Here is a 16,511-nt window from a genome sequence, read left to right on the forward strand (position 1 = left end):
GATCAATTAAATTGAATTTTTAACGGCTTCACTCAGGATTTTCATTCATGTTTTTTTCTTTTTTATTCTCCTTTTATTGAGGTGTTTCAAGGTCTAAACATATAGTCCTCATAGGACTTAGTAGTCTTATCTTTCCAACTGTTCTGAAAATTACATTCATAGCTGGAGATGATACAAAAGTGAATTCAAGAAGAAGATACAAAAGACAATAAAGACAGTGTTTAAAAAAAAGGAAATAAAGATGCCAAAAAAGACCAATAAATTAAACATAAATACAGGTATGGACATAGTAAACAAATATGAAAAAGAAAAAAAAACTTAATAAACAGAACCAGAACGTTGGGGTGCTTCTTCATGATACTGTAATCACAAAAATGATTTGAAAACCATTAAAAAAAAACTCTTAAACAAACCCAAAAAATTCCCCTTTAGGAAATGAAGAAGAAACAGGTATAACATACCCCAGCCAGCCTCCCCATCTTTTAAAAAACTTGTCTTGATGCAGTCTAATAGCAGACGTAATCTTTTCCAAGATGTCAATCCAATTATTAAATGTTTAAAAAAAAGTACATTTTTTTAAGCAGTGTGCAGAAAATGTCCTTTTTACATAGATTTTTTTGTTAAAATTAACTGCAATGGGATTTTTTTCCTTGTACTTGTTGAATCATTGTGTTAGCTTTAACTGCGTAAAAATTATTAATGTTGCCAATTTGTTTTTTCTTTTTCAAAAATGAACATATGTCAAAAACAAACATTAACATGAATTGAGAATAATGAAGATAATTTGGCCTATTTATGAAAAAAGTTAAACATTTAATTTATAGTACACAACATAAATGATCGGCATGAATCCTTGTATAATCATCACTGTGCAGCGTGTATCCATATTGGCAGGTGAACAGGTTAGCTAACAGTTTTTACAGCACAGTAGGCGCTCCCTACTCTGTCTCTGTTTCAGCTACGGTGTCCCTGGCCTAAAAAACACTGAAGACCCCTGCTCTACTCATATTGTGTCCACGCTTCTGTGTTTGTTCTTCAGGGTCTGTTCTTCGATGAGGCGTATGGTTTCTACCCAGGCCAGGTCCTGATTGGTCCGGCTAAAGTCTTCTCTAACGTTCAGTGGCTTTCAGGAGTCAAACCGGTCCTCAGCCGGAAGTGCAAGTTCAGGGTGGTCGTAGAAGAGGTGAGACAATGATTGTCCTTTGTTTCGCTTTTTTAATGACCATCAGTCCCGTTGTGCACTTAATAAATCAGAGGTTTAGATGTAATTGTGTATCTTAAATCTTCTCCATGGTGTCATCGTGCTCAGGTAAAAGTGGTTGAACTGAAGGTGACATGGATCACGAAGAGCTACTCTCCCAAAGGTTCAGACAGCGTCTATCCGCCTCCCTCCACCATCACACAGGAGAATCTCTGCCGGTCAGTCTGAATAATCATGCTCACACAGATTCACGTTTGCACAATGGAAACAAACTAGAATTCTGTCTTTTTACGTGATGTTACTGCGCTGGTTGGTTTTAGGGTGCGGCGTCTAGGGTACTACGACCACACCCAGAGGCAGCTGGGAGAGAGGGCGCTATATGTTTTCCCAGCTAAGGGGGATGCCACGCGCATTACCTGTGAAGGACCGGAGGGTGCCCCTGTCCTTCCCGAAGACCCCGTGGCCAGAAAGGTTAGGATAAGAAGATTTTAGTTTTGTTTATATGTCAGCTCCTTTACAGTATATGAGGAACTTGCTGCCTGTTGTGGAATGTTGGTCGATGCAGCCTGTTGTCCCCTCAGGAGCTTATTAACACTCAAAATCACCTGTTTTTACAAATGACAGTGATGAACAGCAGATTATCACGCTGCCGGGTGTATTTTACAGATGTTATCCTCAAATATTGGAACTCCCTCGGTATTACAGAGACTGTCAGTAGTTGTAAACGGCGAGGCATTTTTTGATCATCTTCAAACCCTCTGTATGTGTGTGTGTGTGTTTACGTGTGTGTCTCTTGCAGTTGAAAAGGATGTTCAAGAAGGATTTGGGGAAGAAGACGGAGAACACCGACGCGCAAGGTGCCAAACAACACTCCTCTCTCTCCACATCCAAAGGAACATACAGTACACACACACACACACACACACACACACACACACACACACACACACACACACACACACACACTTCTGCTCTCTAATGTCAGTGTTGTCTCTATTATGAGCTCAGCAAGACTCTTATATTGAAGAATTACGCTCACCTAAAAACAGAAATGCGTATGAGAAAACAAACACCAACACTACGCTATAAATTTCCATTTCATGATACATAAACTAGGAGCTATTTATCAAACACATCACATAATGAGGAGGTTGCTCCTCTTCCTTGTTACTGGAGTCCACTTTTACTGTTTCATTGTGCGATAAAGTTAAGGAAGTAATTCACCCCCTCATTTGTATATCAGTAACTCAAAGTCAACAAAAGCACACTCATCCAGAGGACTAAAGGCGTAGGTGCCTGGAGATAATACAAGAGAATAACTGAAAAATCTGCACACTAGATTGTACTCCCATTAATATTTAATATGAATACCACTGAGGTGACGTTTCGAGCTGCATCGGATCATTTCTGATGAAGAGCATGAAGCTCAAAATGTCATCTCGTGGTAACTATATGAAATAATCATAGGAGCATAATATAATATGCAGACTGTTTTTCTTTCTTCTTTTATATCAAGTACTTACCCTGTGTTATGTTGAACTTGTGAAGAAAACTTAAATCAAGAATCCAAAAACAGAGAATTCTTGCTGAACTATATTCATTTAACAACAACAAAACTACAGCAAAACATTAACTTACAAACTCTCACACAACTCGTACAGCGTAATCCAAGTCTCGTCATTTCAGTCGTATACTCTCAGTACTTCCCAAACACATGTACTTTTTTACTGTGTTTGGGAAGTACTGACCTCCCAACTGGATAAATGAGACTGGGATTGTACTGCAGTTGTGTGAGAGTTTGTAAACGAATGTTTTGATACACTTTTGCTGTTGTTAAACACGGATCCCGTTTACTTTAATACATCAAATTGAAGTAAATATTTTCTCCATTTTTGGATTCTTTGTTCTCTGGAGGCATGTGAGAAACACAAAGTTTTCTTTACGAATTCAACGCAACAGGCAAAGAGTAATTTATATACAAGTGTTCATTTGGGGGGTGAAGTATTCATTTAATCCTTTAATGTATCAGTCTGGTTCCCCACAAAGCTAAAACTTGAGTTTGTTCAGTTGAAAGGCCGTAATGGACAAACTCCAGCCCGCTGACTGCTCATATGCTTTTCCAGTGCAAAGCAAGATCTATTTTCAAAATGCACTAATTATGTTTTGAAATACAATAGTGTTGACATTGTGAATGTTTGGAAAAAGATTTCTTACAGCTTTAATCACATAAACAGAAACAAAGGGGCTCTTTTTTTAACTAATTTGTATTTGTTTTTTATACAGGCATGCAAACACCATACACTACTTCATGTTATGTTACTGCTATATTTGCTTTTAGTGTTACGTCTAAGTACAAAATCTATTTTGCAACTTTAAAATGTCCCGCTTTGTGCACGGCTCTTTAATTTAACAACTAACCTTACAAAATTTTGAAGGAATCTCAATCAAAAATATTTTGTTAAAATAACAGGTATCATACATTTTAGATTTATATTTTTAGGTTCAGATTTTTACCACTTTTAACTCACCAGCCTCAGAAATCCAGTAGCAGCTGGGTAGTTCAACATGATTTTCTCCTGTAAATCTCTCTGATTCACCTGATCTAGTTTCTATGAGCGCTGCTGCAGTGGTCTTCACACTTAGCCCATTAGTCAAAAACACCATCATTTCCTGTTTCTGCAAGCAATCAGTCAGAGACTTCACTATTAGCGTTAGGACAGGAGTGATAGCATGAACAGATGAACTGGGGTTTTAAGTGAATATGAAATGTGAGAGAACAGCATAATTTGCATTTTCTTTTACTTTAAACACACACACACACACACACACACACACACACACAAACCCCTACACCTACACCTGAGACACATAGAGCACTTAATCATTAATCATTGTCTGAAAAGTGAGCATTGTTTTCTGCTTACATCTTCCCTAAAGTAGCTGAGAACGAAGTGTCTCCATGCAAAGCAGTCAGAATTATTTAAAGTTCCTGTGAGACATCAGGCAGTCCTTTACTCAAATGCAGCTCAGTACAGAGGGAGCAGACTAATTGGAAATTGTGCTGAAGTGCAGCTCGCTTAAGCTCAGAGCTGTTCTGCATCTGTCTGCACCATCCAGGAAAAAACAGGATGACTGTGTCTCTTTGTCTCTGTAAATCTGCAGAGAAAGAAAAACCTGAAGTAGACTACAAGTTTCTTGTTTTTCACCCATTTTCATTGATGTTTATAAAGATTATCCACCCATCCATTCCTTAAATTGAAACCCTAATGTGTGCACTCTCTGTTTTATCTCTCACCAGGGGAGCACAAATCAGAGCAGACAGACTCGTCTCATCCCAACAACAACAACGGCCCCGTGGTGCCCATCCAGAACCCTCTGGACTCCCAGAACACCAACGACACCTCGGCTGAACACGGAGAGCAGGACGCTGACGACGAAGCTGCAGAAGACACTGACGATACCAGGTCTGTTTACATTAAGCTATTTAGTTATTTGTTTTAAAATATGTCGCGCTGTGTGGATGGACCCAATAATGTATTGCACGTCTGTCCGTCCTGGAGGGGGGGGGGGTCCTTAGATGATGTAGGGGTCTAAGAGCAGAGGGATGTCATATGATGTAAAGCCCTCTGAGTCAAACTGAGTTTTGTGATAATGGGCTTTATAAATAAAATGACGTGACAATAATACAAAGTAAGTTAGGTGAAACTGGATCTAATTACAAAAACCTTTTTTGTGAAGATTAAATGTTCAGATTTTGCTGAGCCTGTGTCCGAGGGGTGTTGATTCAAGCCTGGGAATATTTGATACCATCGTTTAAAGTGTTCATAATGATTTCCCCGGAACCTTTGGTTGGTTGTCCGGGGTGGCCACATCTGTTGCGTTGCTCATAGTCAGCGTGTTTTGTCCATGTGAACGAGAGTCCACTGTTGCACTGATTGTTAACATTTAAAGAAATAAGTGCAAAACAATCAAAAGCGAAATAACTAAATATGCTTTAGCATGGAAGAAAAAAAGTCATGACGTCTCTTCACCGAACCTGAAGAAGTATTGTTTGATCATTCTGTCCGCTGTAGCTGAATTAATCTGAATGTATGCAGTTTGTGTCTCTTCGTTTTGACTTTTCTTAAGTTTTTTTGACAATCAGTGAAACGGATTATTATTACACTTGTTCTAAAAAAAAAGTGTGATATGAGACATAATGTAACACTGTTATTCCTTTGAGGGTTATACTAACTTGCAATAATAATTATATAAAATCACATACGGTGATGCCGCAATATTTTTGGAGACGGTTAATTTACTGTGAAAACTTCATACCATTGGAGCCCTAGTTTAGCTGAGAGCCTTTCTCACAGCTTTTTGTAAAATTAACTGTCAAAAAAATGACCGCAGAGCTGACTCATCATCTCTCAAACAGAACATAAGTTTAAAGGTGTCATATTTGTAGACTAGCAGAGTTGTTGCACTGGGTTTTATTTCATTATTTAATTTTAATGTGTCAGTTGTGTTTAGACAGTTCCTATTGTGTGTCTTCATTCACACTAAAAGTTGCGGCTTTGCTGCAAAAAGATGTCTGCAGGAGCGTCAGATAGTTGTACATTCAGCCCAGTCCTTTTCTCTCATACTTTCAAATTAGAGCTCCAACAACTAGTCTGTTATTCCATTAGTTGAAAATTAATCAGCGCCAATTTTGATAATTGCTAAACTGTTCAAGTCATTTTTTTTTTCAGGAAAACTGCCTAAAATGATCTGGTTACCGCTTCTCAAAGATGAGGAGAAGATGAATTTTGCAGGTGTTGGGTCTTATACTATTACTGAATGGTAATTTGAAGATGTCACATTTGGATAATTTTAAGAGCTATTTTCACTATTTTCTAACTCTAGCGGGCTGGACCAATCTTTAAAAAGAAAACTATCCTGTCTGTGTACAGATTGTTTGATTAAATGAGATGTTTAATATTTTAGACATATATAAAGGCTGTACAAAGCTTTTGAAATCAGTGTAACAGATGGTATGTGTTGTTAAATGCCAATAAAAAGTATATTAAATAAAATAAAAACACTGAATAAAACAGTTTTATGTTAAAAAAAAAAAGAGAGAGAGAGACGTTAACCTGTGATTATAATCCTGCTTGCAGCTCTCTGACGTCATCGGCCAGCTCCACAGCCTCTTCTCAGAGCGGCGGTCTGGGAACCAACCGTAAGAAAAGCATCCCGCTCTCCATCCGCAACCTGAAGAGGAAGCACAAGAAGAAGAGGACCAAGTTCTCCCGCGAGTTCAAGCCTGGAGACCGGTGGGTTAATTGAGTCTTTAATTTCTTTTATTCACTCTCCTTTCTTTTTTTCTCCTTCCTTTTTTCTTTCCTACCCTCTTAATTTTTGTACTTATGTTATTGGATTATTCAGCACTTTTCTGCAGATTAAGTGACTCATCAGATCACTGTGGTAACTGTTTTTTGTCAAAAGTGACCACTGATTGATCCAGTGCCTTTTTAAAGTTTGGGGAACAGCTGAAATGTTTTTATAAGGCTGGTGAGTCTGGTGTCGGAGCCTCCTACGCATGTATTCCCCCCTGCAACTGCAGTGGTAATTTGTTGTAAAAATGAGACCAATGACATCATCAGTTACCGACTGTTTAAGCAGCCAGTGGCTGCGTACCCCAAAAAACTGACAACAGTGTGTTTGTGTGTCTCTCCGACCTCTGTGCTGTTTGTCAAAGGCCTCATGTCTCGATGTGTCTGACAGTGACACTGGAGCTCCACAGCAGCCTCGCACACAGAGAGCCTTTCAGTGCAGATGGTGTCATTTCCTCAACCGCACTGTCACACTCATCCTCAGTTTACAAAACAGATTTCACACTCTCGCTTGCTTGTTTTACCTCACCAGACAAACCACAACACCGCAGATGTTCTGCTCTTTGACGTTTAGTCCCAAAAAAGATTCATGTTTTCCACAACAAAACCGTTCAGTCGTCAGTTTGCGAGGGCCTCTTGTTGGGTTGTAGGATGTTTGAGTTAGTAAATGATGAGAGGGAGAACTAGAGAAAAGTAGTGGCTTCGTCAACATAAATGATTCAGCAGATAAGAGGACGGCAGAAATATATGTATTATACAGTATCTTTGCTTTTGTGATAAGTGAAAAAAAGATAACCCAGAGAGAGAAATTGTCCTTTTTTTAAAATGATGAACATTTACCTTTGTGTGTTTGTGCAGGGTTGCAGTGGAGGTTGTATCCACAAAGACGACGGCTGATGTGATGTGGAAGGACGGGCGGGTGGAAAAGGGGATCCGATCAAACGACCTCATCCCCATTCAGCATCTGGACAGCCACGAGTTCTGCCCCGGGGACTTCGTAGTAGACAAACGGCGTAAGGAAAATGAGTTTGATTTCGGGAAAAATAATAATAAATTTTGTTTGATTTGACTTTGTTTCGTTTCGTGTCTTCAGACCGGCAAGACACAGCCTGTCAGATTCCTGTCCCTGTGGACTGTGATGAGATTTTTTATATAGGCCACCTCGTACCTACAGTATCTAGGTCATTTGCTGAAACTATGCCAAGTTTGTGTGTCTGTGAAATGGAGTGAAAAATACGTGAAGGCTGTGAAGTTGCAGCCAGCTAAAGTCTCTGTTTGCCTTCATACAAATTCAGATTTTTGTTATAAATCTTTGAATTTCGAAGTTTTGAGTGTTTTTTTTAGTGTTCTTTGTTTTGTTCTCTAAACTGTGTATGGATATGTGTGTGTTTGTATGCTCTCTCAGCCCAAGCCCTTCAGGACCCGGGAGTGTACGGTGTGATCCAGTCTGGTGATCACAAGGGCAGAACATGTGTCGTCAAGTGGATCAAACTCAACTCCAGCAGCGACGACGTGGAGGTCAGTCAGGAAAATGAAAGAGCAACAGTGTTTGTGTTTTAAAGGATTTGAAAACTACTAAGAATCCTGTTTGTGTGTGTGAGAGAGACAGAGGACCATACAGAGGAACGTCTGCACTTCATCAGTTGTACAACGTAGTGTGCGGTTATGCGGTCTGCCATTTTTCAAAATGTGATTCAAGTGAATAAATAAATTGCCGTCACCATTGACAGTAGCTTGAATGTATTAAAATGGCGGGTTTGTGCAGGCTTTCTCGTATAGCGCAAATAACAATTCTGACTGATCTGGTGGTCAGCAGTGTTTTAAATTTCATCACTGGAAAGATGATGTTTTAATGAAACTTGGCTGTCCAAATGCAAATCCTTTTAAAGACTGGTGCTTCATGACCAGGGAAAACGGAGAAAAAGGACTGTGGCATTCACTTTTGCAGCTACCACAGTGCACAGTGTCACTAAATGTGTGTCCATTTGACAGAATTGCAGCCAGCAGGTAACAGTCTCATATTACAGTTAAACAATAAGATAAAGCATGTTTCTGAAAACAGTCGAGACGAAAAAGAGCAAAGCAGCAACAGAATCTCTCTTCGTGTTTTATAAACGCTGCACAGCTTTACAGCCTCCATTTTTATGATACAGGAAACAGTATGACACCCATTTCCTGTCACAAATTCTTAGATTAAAGCTAAACAGTTTTACATACTTTCATATGTAATAATTTTCTATGACAGAAGTTTACCACAGTTCATTTACACATAGTACCCGCATTGTTGTGATACAAAGCTGGTTAAAATCCTGCGAAATATCCCTTTAACTCTACCTTCGAGTATCGGCTCAGCCCGCATGGAACCAGGAATTATCCCTAACTTTTTCCAATGGAAAACCTGTTAGCAGATGGCTGCTGTACGTGACTCTTCACCTTTATGTAGCAGAACTGAACCTGGCTCGGTTTATTCCAGGTTATCGGTATGGAGGAGGATGTCAGCGTGTATGACATCGCAGATCATCCAGATTTCCACTTCCGCACCACCGACATCGTCATCAGAATATGGAACTCAGAGAACGGACACAACGACTGCGAAAATGAGGTGAGAACGATCGAAAACGTCTGTTCTTTCAAATGCATTGCATTACTGTTAGTCTACCCTCATATAATACCCAAATATTAGAAACAGTGTAATGGAATAAAATTCAACAGCACCACAAATTTCCTTTATCAACAGTTAACCCATTAAAACCTGGATCAGCGTTACTTTTCTTGTGCTGTGTTCAGATGCCTTTCACAAGTAATTAAACCTTCAAAACCTGAGCAGATTGGTTTGAGTTACTTTGAAATTAAAAAAAGAGAAGATTAAGAACATTATTTTAAAACGCTAGGGGGAAACTTCCAAAAAAATATTTGTTTAGTATCGTAATTTAAAATAATTTTACAGAATTATTAACATTTTTAAGCATTTTTTCAGGTCATTTAATGTTTATGTTTTGTGTGGGGTTTTGGTTTTTTTAGAACATTCCTTTTATTTTGTGTGTTTGCTTTTGCTTTTTTAGGAAATTATTTACTCTACTAATTTCTCGCTAATTCTTGGTACAGTTCTTCTTAAGTTGCTAATTGCCTTTTTCCCATGTTTTTTGAAAATAATCAAGCCTGTTTACTTTGGTTTCAAAGGGTTAAAACAAAAACTTGATATGCATGAGGGTCGCATTTATCCCTGACTTCACTGACTGCTTTAGTTTAAGCTGTGTGTACCTAGTAAACTGAAACTGACACGTGAATTCATAAAAGGATTGCACGGCTTTTGCAGCTGCAAAACCTGCACAAGTAAGATCTGTAAAATTAATAATTTGTATTGCACAAAATCAAAACTCTGCCTCAAAGAGCATCACAATCTGTACAACACACAATATTCTCTTAGAACCTTCTGGTCTTGTTTTCATATTGTATTTTGTGTTCTTGGATATCGACAAATGTTGTATCTCTGCACACATCTTCTGTAAGACGTCAGTCGGCCAGGTGTCCAGGGTGGATGTGAGCAGTAAAGTGGAGGTGGTGTGGGCGGATAACTCCATGACAATCGTCCTGCCGCAGGTAAACGTTTATTCTTAACGAAACTCAATGTTATTTTTGATGTTAGAAGTGCGACGTCTGTTGCTGACTGTCTCTTAATATTTACACACACAGCATCTCTACAACGTGGAGTCTGAGATCGAGGAGACCGACTACGACTCAGTGGAAGAGACGAGCAGCGTCCTGTCCACTGAGGAGTGGGAGGACGAGAGCGACAGCTGGGAGACAGATAACGGTCTCACCACTGAGGACGACAGTCACGTCAACAATGCAGATGTCATCGACACGGCTACCCCGACCCCCACCCCCACCGGCTCCTCAACGTTCATCATCCCCCCTCAGGAGGGCAGCAAAGCTGGGGTCACCAGTCCCACCAAAGGAGCCCCTGGAGAGGAGGGAGAGGCGTCTGTGGCTGCTGCTAGCCCTGCTTCTGGAGGAGGTGGGGGGTTCATTTTTGTAATATTTGGATTATTGTTCTTTTCAAGGTAATAGCTTCAACTCTACAGAGCAAAACATAAATCATTCTCCTTGACTTTTGTGGAACCACTCGTGAAGTTTTTTCATGCTACATAGAACTGTTGAGTGTCAGTAAAGCATTAAAAACCTTTCTGGTCAAATCTATATGTTTAGGCAAAACAGGACAATTTATTGTGTATAGCATATATATATTGATTATGATTAAGCTCAAAGTACATATAGCAAAATAATCTTACATTTATTAGGTATACCACCTTCCACAGAAAAATGAATCACAAAGTGCTTAAAGAAAATATTTAAATGAACAAAAATACAATTAGAACAACATTAAAAACAAAAGCCACAAAACTAAAGCAAAAGACAAGACCGTACAAAAAAACAAAAAGCCAATAGAAATGTTTCCAGTCGCCACCATCGTCAGTTTGTGCCAGAGAAGTATTGCAGATAAAATACAGTTAGAAAACCATTACCTGATTGTTTGATGCTTCATTAGATATATAGATTATATTTATTTATTTTCAGCAAACCCCATAATAAAGACCAAACCAACAGTGAGTTGATCCTGCTAACAAGTATTGCCTGTGTGTCAAAAAGCACCTTCCTCTGTGCCATAGAGCTCCATTGATGACTTTGTCTTGAATTTAAGACCAAAAATTAATTAAAAAAAGCTTTTACCAAAACAGAATAGGGATACAAATATTAATACAAACACAATGCCTTCACATCACTGAAAACACTCCACCTGTGTCCTGTTTGACATGTCTCTATTTGTACTTGCAGGATCTTGTTTTACACTTCTAAATTCTGCTTGCTTAGGAACGACTCCAGGAGCAGTGAACGGAGCGGAGAAGCCCAGTAAAGATGGTGCCTCTCGGGGCTTCAGGGAGCTAAAAGAGGCCCTGAAGATCCTGGAGAGCCTGAAGAACATGACCGTGGAGCAGCTCTGGACTGGCGGTTCCCCGACCTCCCCAACCTCCGCTGAACCTGCTTCCACAACGAATGTAGCGAGTTCAGTGACGCCCACTGCCCCCGAGAAACCGACCAAGGAGAAACGCTTCCTGGATGACATCAAGAAGCTGCAGGAGAACCTGAGGAAGACGCTGGACAACGTGGCCATCGTGGAGGAGGAGAAGATGGAGGCTGTGGTGGAGGCAGGGGGGAGTGGAGGAGCGGGGACAGAGGTAGGTGTTACATGAATCTACAATGTGGCAGAGTTGGATTAATTTGCCAGTGCAGTAAAAAATAAGTAAGTTCAGCAGTAGATCTTACCTGCTGGTATGTCACGATTCAGGTAGAGAGAGTTGGAGAAGAAAAGCCCCAGCAGGAGCCTCAGACACCCGTGGGTGGACAAGAGTGGCCCAGCGAGTTTCTCAGTGACACACCAGTGCTGTGCCAACAGAGTGGTGGTAAACCTGGCGTCACCTTCACCAGTGCCAAGGGAGAGGTGTTCTCTGTGCTGGAGTGGGCACCAGGTGAGAAATCTCTCTCACACACGCACGCACGCACACACACAGGTTTCTAGCAGATCCTTGTCTCCAAAGGCATTGAATTCATTGATCTCAAAATAAGGCCTTAAATGGTATTAAAAAGTTCAAATTCAACTTTTCAAAAGTCTTAAAATGCTGAGACATTGGGTGTAAGATTTCAGTCATGTTTTCTGAAATTGCTGGATATTTATTTCGTTTACTGTATTATTACTTTACCTAATACCTCTCACATTAATGATAGGAGAGACAGATAAGAATGGCAAAACCAAAACTTAGATTTTGTTATCCAACATTAAGCTCAAAACAGAGGATCCACTGTCTGCTAGCCAGCTGTCAATGAACTTTCAACAATATTCGGAACGCAAATTCAGCAAAAATAGGCTTTTAAGCCGAGATTTTACAGCAAAGTTGAAGCCGGTACAAAGCAATGCATACAAGACTCAGTGTATTTTATGCATACGTTTTTTTTTCATCATGATGGGAATCAAGGCAGTAGAATCCCACATGCACTGTGAGAAACACAAAATTGCCAAGAAACCTGTTGTTGTTTATTGCTGTTCAATCACCTTGTGTCTGTCCTCTCTGTGTAATTTTTAGACACACACTCATTTAAGAAAATGGAGTTTCAGCCAGCGGAGGCAAAGAAGTTCTTCAGTACAGTGAGGAAGGAGATGGCTCTGCTGGCAACGTCATTGCCAGACGGCATCATGGTCAAAACATTTGAGGATCGCATGGTGGGTTTCATTAAGGTCATGGTAAAAAGTAGTCCCACTATCACCATTTTGAAATAAGTCATCCCCTGATTCATTTTGAAAGATTTGTATTCCTGCTATTAAAAATACTGACAGGTTCTATCTGATACTACACAGTAGTTGCCTGGTCAGAATTCACTGCAGAATCGCAGTTACAACAGGCTGATATTTTGATTTCAAACAAGGGTCAAAAAGCTTCAAGCTTGAAAGATGATGTCGAGAAATAATCTTAAAGCCCGAAGCTTTATATAACCCTTTGTAAACTGCTTTAAGTCTAAATGATCAGATAAAAGAATAAGGCAGTGCATCAATAATGGGACGAGGAGTGGGAGCTGCTGTGTTAAGGTTGGTAATCATTTGTAAATATTAATACTGTTATCATCCCCTGCTGCTTTTTTAAACATGCCACTACTTCTCTTCGGTCCTACTCCATGGTTGTGTTGTTGTTTCCTATACAAAGGTCACTGAGATTTTGGGTTTGTAGAATGAGGTGTAGGATTCATTTCAGAGTCAATCACCCACACATTGAAGTAATGGATGAAGTTTGGCCATGCTTTTACAGATTTCACTAACTGCTTACATGACAAAAAGTGTCCTAAAGGTCTTTGCTTTCTCCGCCACAGGACCTTTTCTCAGCCCTGATCAAAGGGCCGACTCGAACGCCCTACGAGGACGGTCTCTTCCTGTTTGACATCCAGCTGCCAAACATCTACCCAGCCGTGCCGCCTCTGTTCCGCTACCTGTCGCAGTGCAGCGGCCGCCTCAACCCCAACCTCTACGACAACGGCAAAGTCTGCGTCAGCCTGCTGGGCACCTGGATCGGCAAGGTGAGTGCCGATTTACAGGTGAATGTATGTACAGGTGTGAGTTCTTATTAAGGTTAGAGATACAAGCTGCAGTTTTACAACACCAGGTGTTAAAGTGTGAGACCAGTGTGTTATTCCTGCCTAAACCAATTAGAATTATTGTTTCACATATTCAATCGTTTTTTTCCTTCATTTGAGGTTCCGTTTCCTGTTTGGATACGTAGCTCCTCTATTTTGACAGATTTGTGTAATAATTGCAATTAAATGAATTTAGTGCACATCGTAGGTCTCTACACACAAACAGTTCTTCAATTATTTTAATCTTATAACTGAATGTCTTTAGCTTTTAAACTGTTGGTTTGATGACTGAAAGTGTGATGGATGTTTTTTGACTGTTTAGTCATTTTATAGACTAAAAATAACCGTAATTGATTAATTTGAAATCAATCAGTTTAAATAGGGATGGAAAAGTCACATAATTTAGGTGTTTGTAATGTAATGTAAATAACAGCAAATTTCTTTTCTGAAGTTGTTGATGCACCACTAACGTGTGTGGATGTGAAATGTTTGTTTACCGTCACGTATGTTTGTTCCTTTTCACTCTACATTTAGTCTCTTCATTCGTATCTGCCAGCTTGCTGAAAATTACAATTTAGTAAGTAGGAAAAGTAGTAGAAAGTAGGAAAAGTCAAAACGTTTTTAAATTTTGTCCATGAAAATGTGAGGGGAACTGTGGTTGTAAGTTTTGTGGTTAAGCAAACAAAATCCATCCGTTCATCCATTTTCTACCGGGGCCGGGTCGCGGGAGCAAAAGACAGACAGAGACAGACCAGAACATTCCAGACATCTCTCTGCCCAGCAACACTTTCCAGCTCGTCCTGGGGAACCCCAAAGGCGTTCCCAGGCCAGACGAGACATGTAATCCCCCCAGCGTGCTCTGGGTCTGCCCCGGGGCCCTTGTACCAGTAGGACGTGGCCGGAACACCTCCGGTGTGAGGCGCCCAGGAGGCATCCTGATCAGATCCTTGAACCACCTCAACTGGCCCCTTTCGACATGAGGGAGCAGCGGCTCTACTCCAAGCTCTTCACCCTGTCTCTAAGGCTGAGCCCAGCCACCCTGCGGAGGAAACTCATTTCAGCCGCTTGTATCCACAATCTCATTCTTTCGGTCTTTCTTTCAGTCACCCAAAGCTCATGACGATAGGTGAGGGATGGATCATAGATGGACTGGTAAATCAAGAGCTTCGCCTTCTGGCTCAACTCCTTCACCACAATGGTTCAATGGAGCGCCGGCATTACTGCAGATGCTGCACCAAACTGCCTGTCCACCTCACGCTTTGTTCTGCCCTCACTTGTGAGCAAGACCTCGAGATACCTGAACTCCTTCGCTTGAGACAACTCTCCCCCCATTGTTTTCCGGCAGAGAATCAAGGCCTCAGATTTAAAGGTGCTGACTCTCATCCCGACTGCTTCACACTCTGCTGCAAACCGCCCCAGTGCATGCTGAAGGTCACGGTGTGATGAAGCCAACAGAACCACATCATCTGCAAAAAGCAGAGATGCAATTCTGAGATCCCCAAACCGGACCCCTTCCTCCCCCCAGCCTAGCCTTGAGATCCTGTCCATGAAAATCATGAACAGGATTGGAGACAAAGGGCAACCCCTGGTACCCCGAACTCCCGCAGCACCCACCACAGGACTCCCCGAGGGACATGGTCATAAGCCTTCTCCAAATCCACAAAGCACATGTAGACCGGATAGGCAAACTCCCACGCCCCCTCCAGCAGCCTCGTAAGGGTAAAGAGCTGGCCCTTTGTTCCACGACCAGGACGTAATCCGCATTGTTCCCCTGAATCCGAGGTTCGACGATCGGTCAGAGCCTCCTTTCCAGCACCCTGAAGTTAACTTTTCCCGGGAAGACTGAGCAGTGTGATACCTCGATAGTTGGAGCATACTCCCCAGTCCCCTTTTTTAAAGATGGGAACCACCACCCCGGTCTGCCACTCCACAGACACCTTATTCGACCTCCACGCGACACTGAAAAGGCGTGTCAGCCAAGACAGCCCAACAACGTCCAGAGCCTTCAGCATCTCAGGGCGGACCTCATCCACACCTGGCAAACAAAATCCAACGTCATCTAAACTTCCCATGCCAACGTTATTGTCACACAGGACAACAACATTCATATCAGTCATTTTTTGACATCAGATTAACGCCTGGTACCAGCTGGCTCATTCAGTTTTGAGACTCCTGTTTTCTGTGTGCTTTTCTGATTTTATCTTCCCTTAGTCAGTTCACTCGCTACAACGCATGTAGTAAAGGACATTACGCCACAGCACGTGTTGTACCACACTCCTCTCCCTCATGAAACAGAAGTTATAGCCATAACATTTCATTTTCTTGTGGTAATTTGATCCACAGGGCACTGAGAGATGGACCAGCAAGTCCAGTCTGCTGCAAGTTCTCATCTCCATACAAGGTTAGTGCGCACGCACGCACACACACACACACACACACACACACACACATACTTCCTCTCTCTGCAGCACAAAAATGTTTTATTCATGTGTTCATTAGTTCAGACAGGCTCAGAGTGCAGTGTCGCACACAGTCGTTGAACTAAGTGTCTCCGCCTCACACAGACATTACACCACAGCCATAAAACTCTACTGCAATCTGTCCTGCCAGACAAACTGAGTCCAGATAATCCACTTATTTTCCTATCTCGCTGACTCAGGGTTAACACGTGTCTGTAAGCGTAAGATTCAGTGCATGGTCATCATCTCCTCGCCTGAGTTTGGTTAAAATGTCCACTCTGAGCCCACAGGTGTTGTTTGCCCGCCTTATATCTGTAT

The 16,511-nt window shown here is 41.2% G+C and overlaps 1 protein-coding gene across 2 annotated transcripts in view; it reads left to right on the forward strand.

The window, feature by feature from the left end:
• The window catches only part of ube2o (ubiquitin-conjugating enzyme E2O), a 48,775-nt gene that overhangs the window by 29,268 nt on the left and 2,996 nt on the right, over positions 1–16,511 (forward strand). Inside the window, exons 6-21 of one of the 2 annotated variants that reach the window (XM_042484754.1) lie at positions 1,040–1,183; positions 1,310–1,419; positions 1,522–1,672; positions 2,001–2,058; positions 4,500–4,665; positions 6,340–6,495; positions 7,414–7,568; positions 7,961–8,073; positions 9,029–9,157; positions 10,066–10,155; positions 10,249–10,573; positions 11,392–11,792; positions 11,903–12,083; positions 12,696–12,832; positions 13,474–13,677; positions 16,078–16,135. In XM_042484754.1, coding sequence (XP_042340688.1) covers positions 1,040–1,183; positions 1,310–1,419; positions 1,522–1,672; positions 2,001–2,058; positions 4,500–4,665; positions 6,340–6,495; positions 7,414–7,568; positions 7,961–8,073; positions 9,029–9,157; positions 10,066–10,155; positions 10,249–10,573; positions 11,392–11,792; positions 11,903–12,083; positions 12,696–12,832; positions 13,474–13,677; positions 16,078–16,135 — 2,578 coding nt within the window. The remainder of the gene's footprint in view (positions 1–1,039; positions 1,184–1,309; positions 1,420–1,521; positions 1,673–2,000; positions 2,059–4,499; positions 4,666–6,339; positions 6,496–7,413; positions 7,569–7,960; positions 8,074–9,028; positions 9,158–10,065; positions 10,156–10,248; positions 10,574–11,391; positions 11,793–11,902; positions 12,084–12,695; positions 12,833–13,473; positions 13,678–16,077; positions 16,136–16,511) is intronic. The other variant, XM_042484755.1, reaches the window with a different exon arrangement.

Source organism: Plectropomus leopardus, chromosome 4, assembly GCF_008729295.1.
Source record: "Plectropomus leopardus isolate mb chromosome 4, YSFRI_Pleo_2.0, whole genome shotgun sequence".
Lineage (NCBI taxonomy): Eukaryota > Metazoa > Chordata > Actinopteri > Perciformes > Serranidae > Plectropomus > Plectropomus leopardus.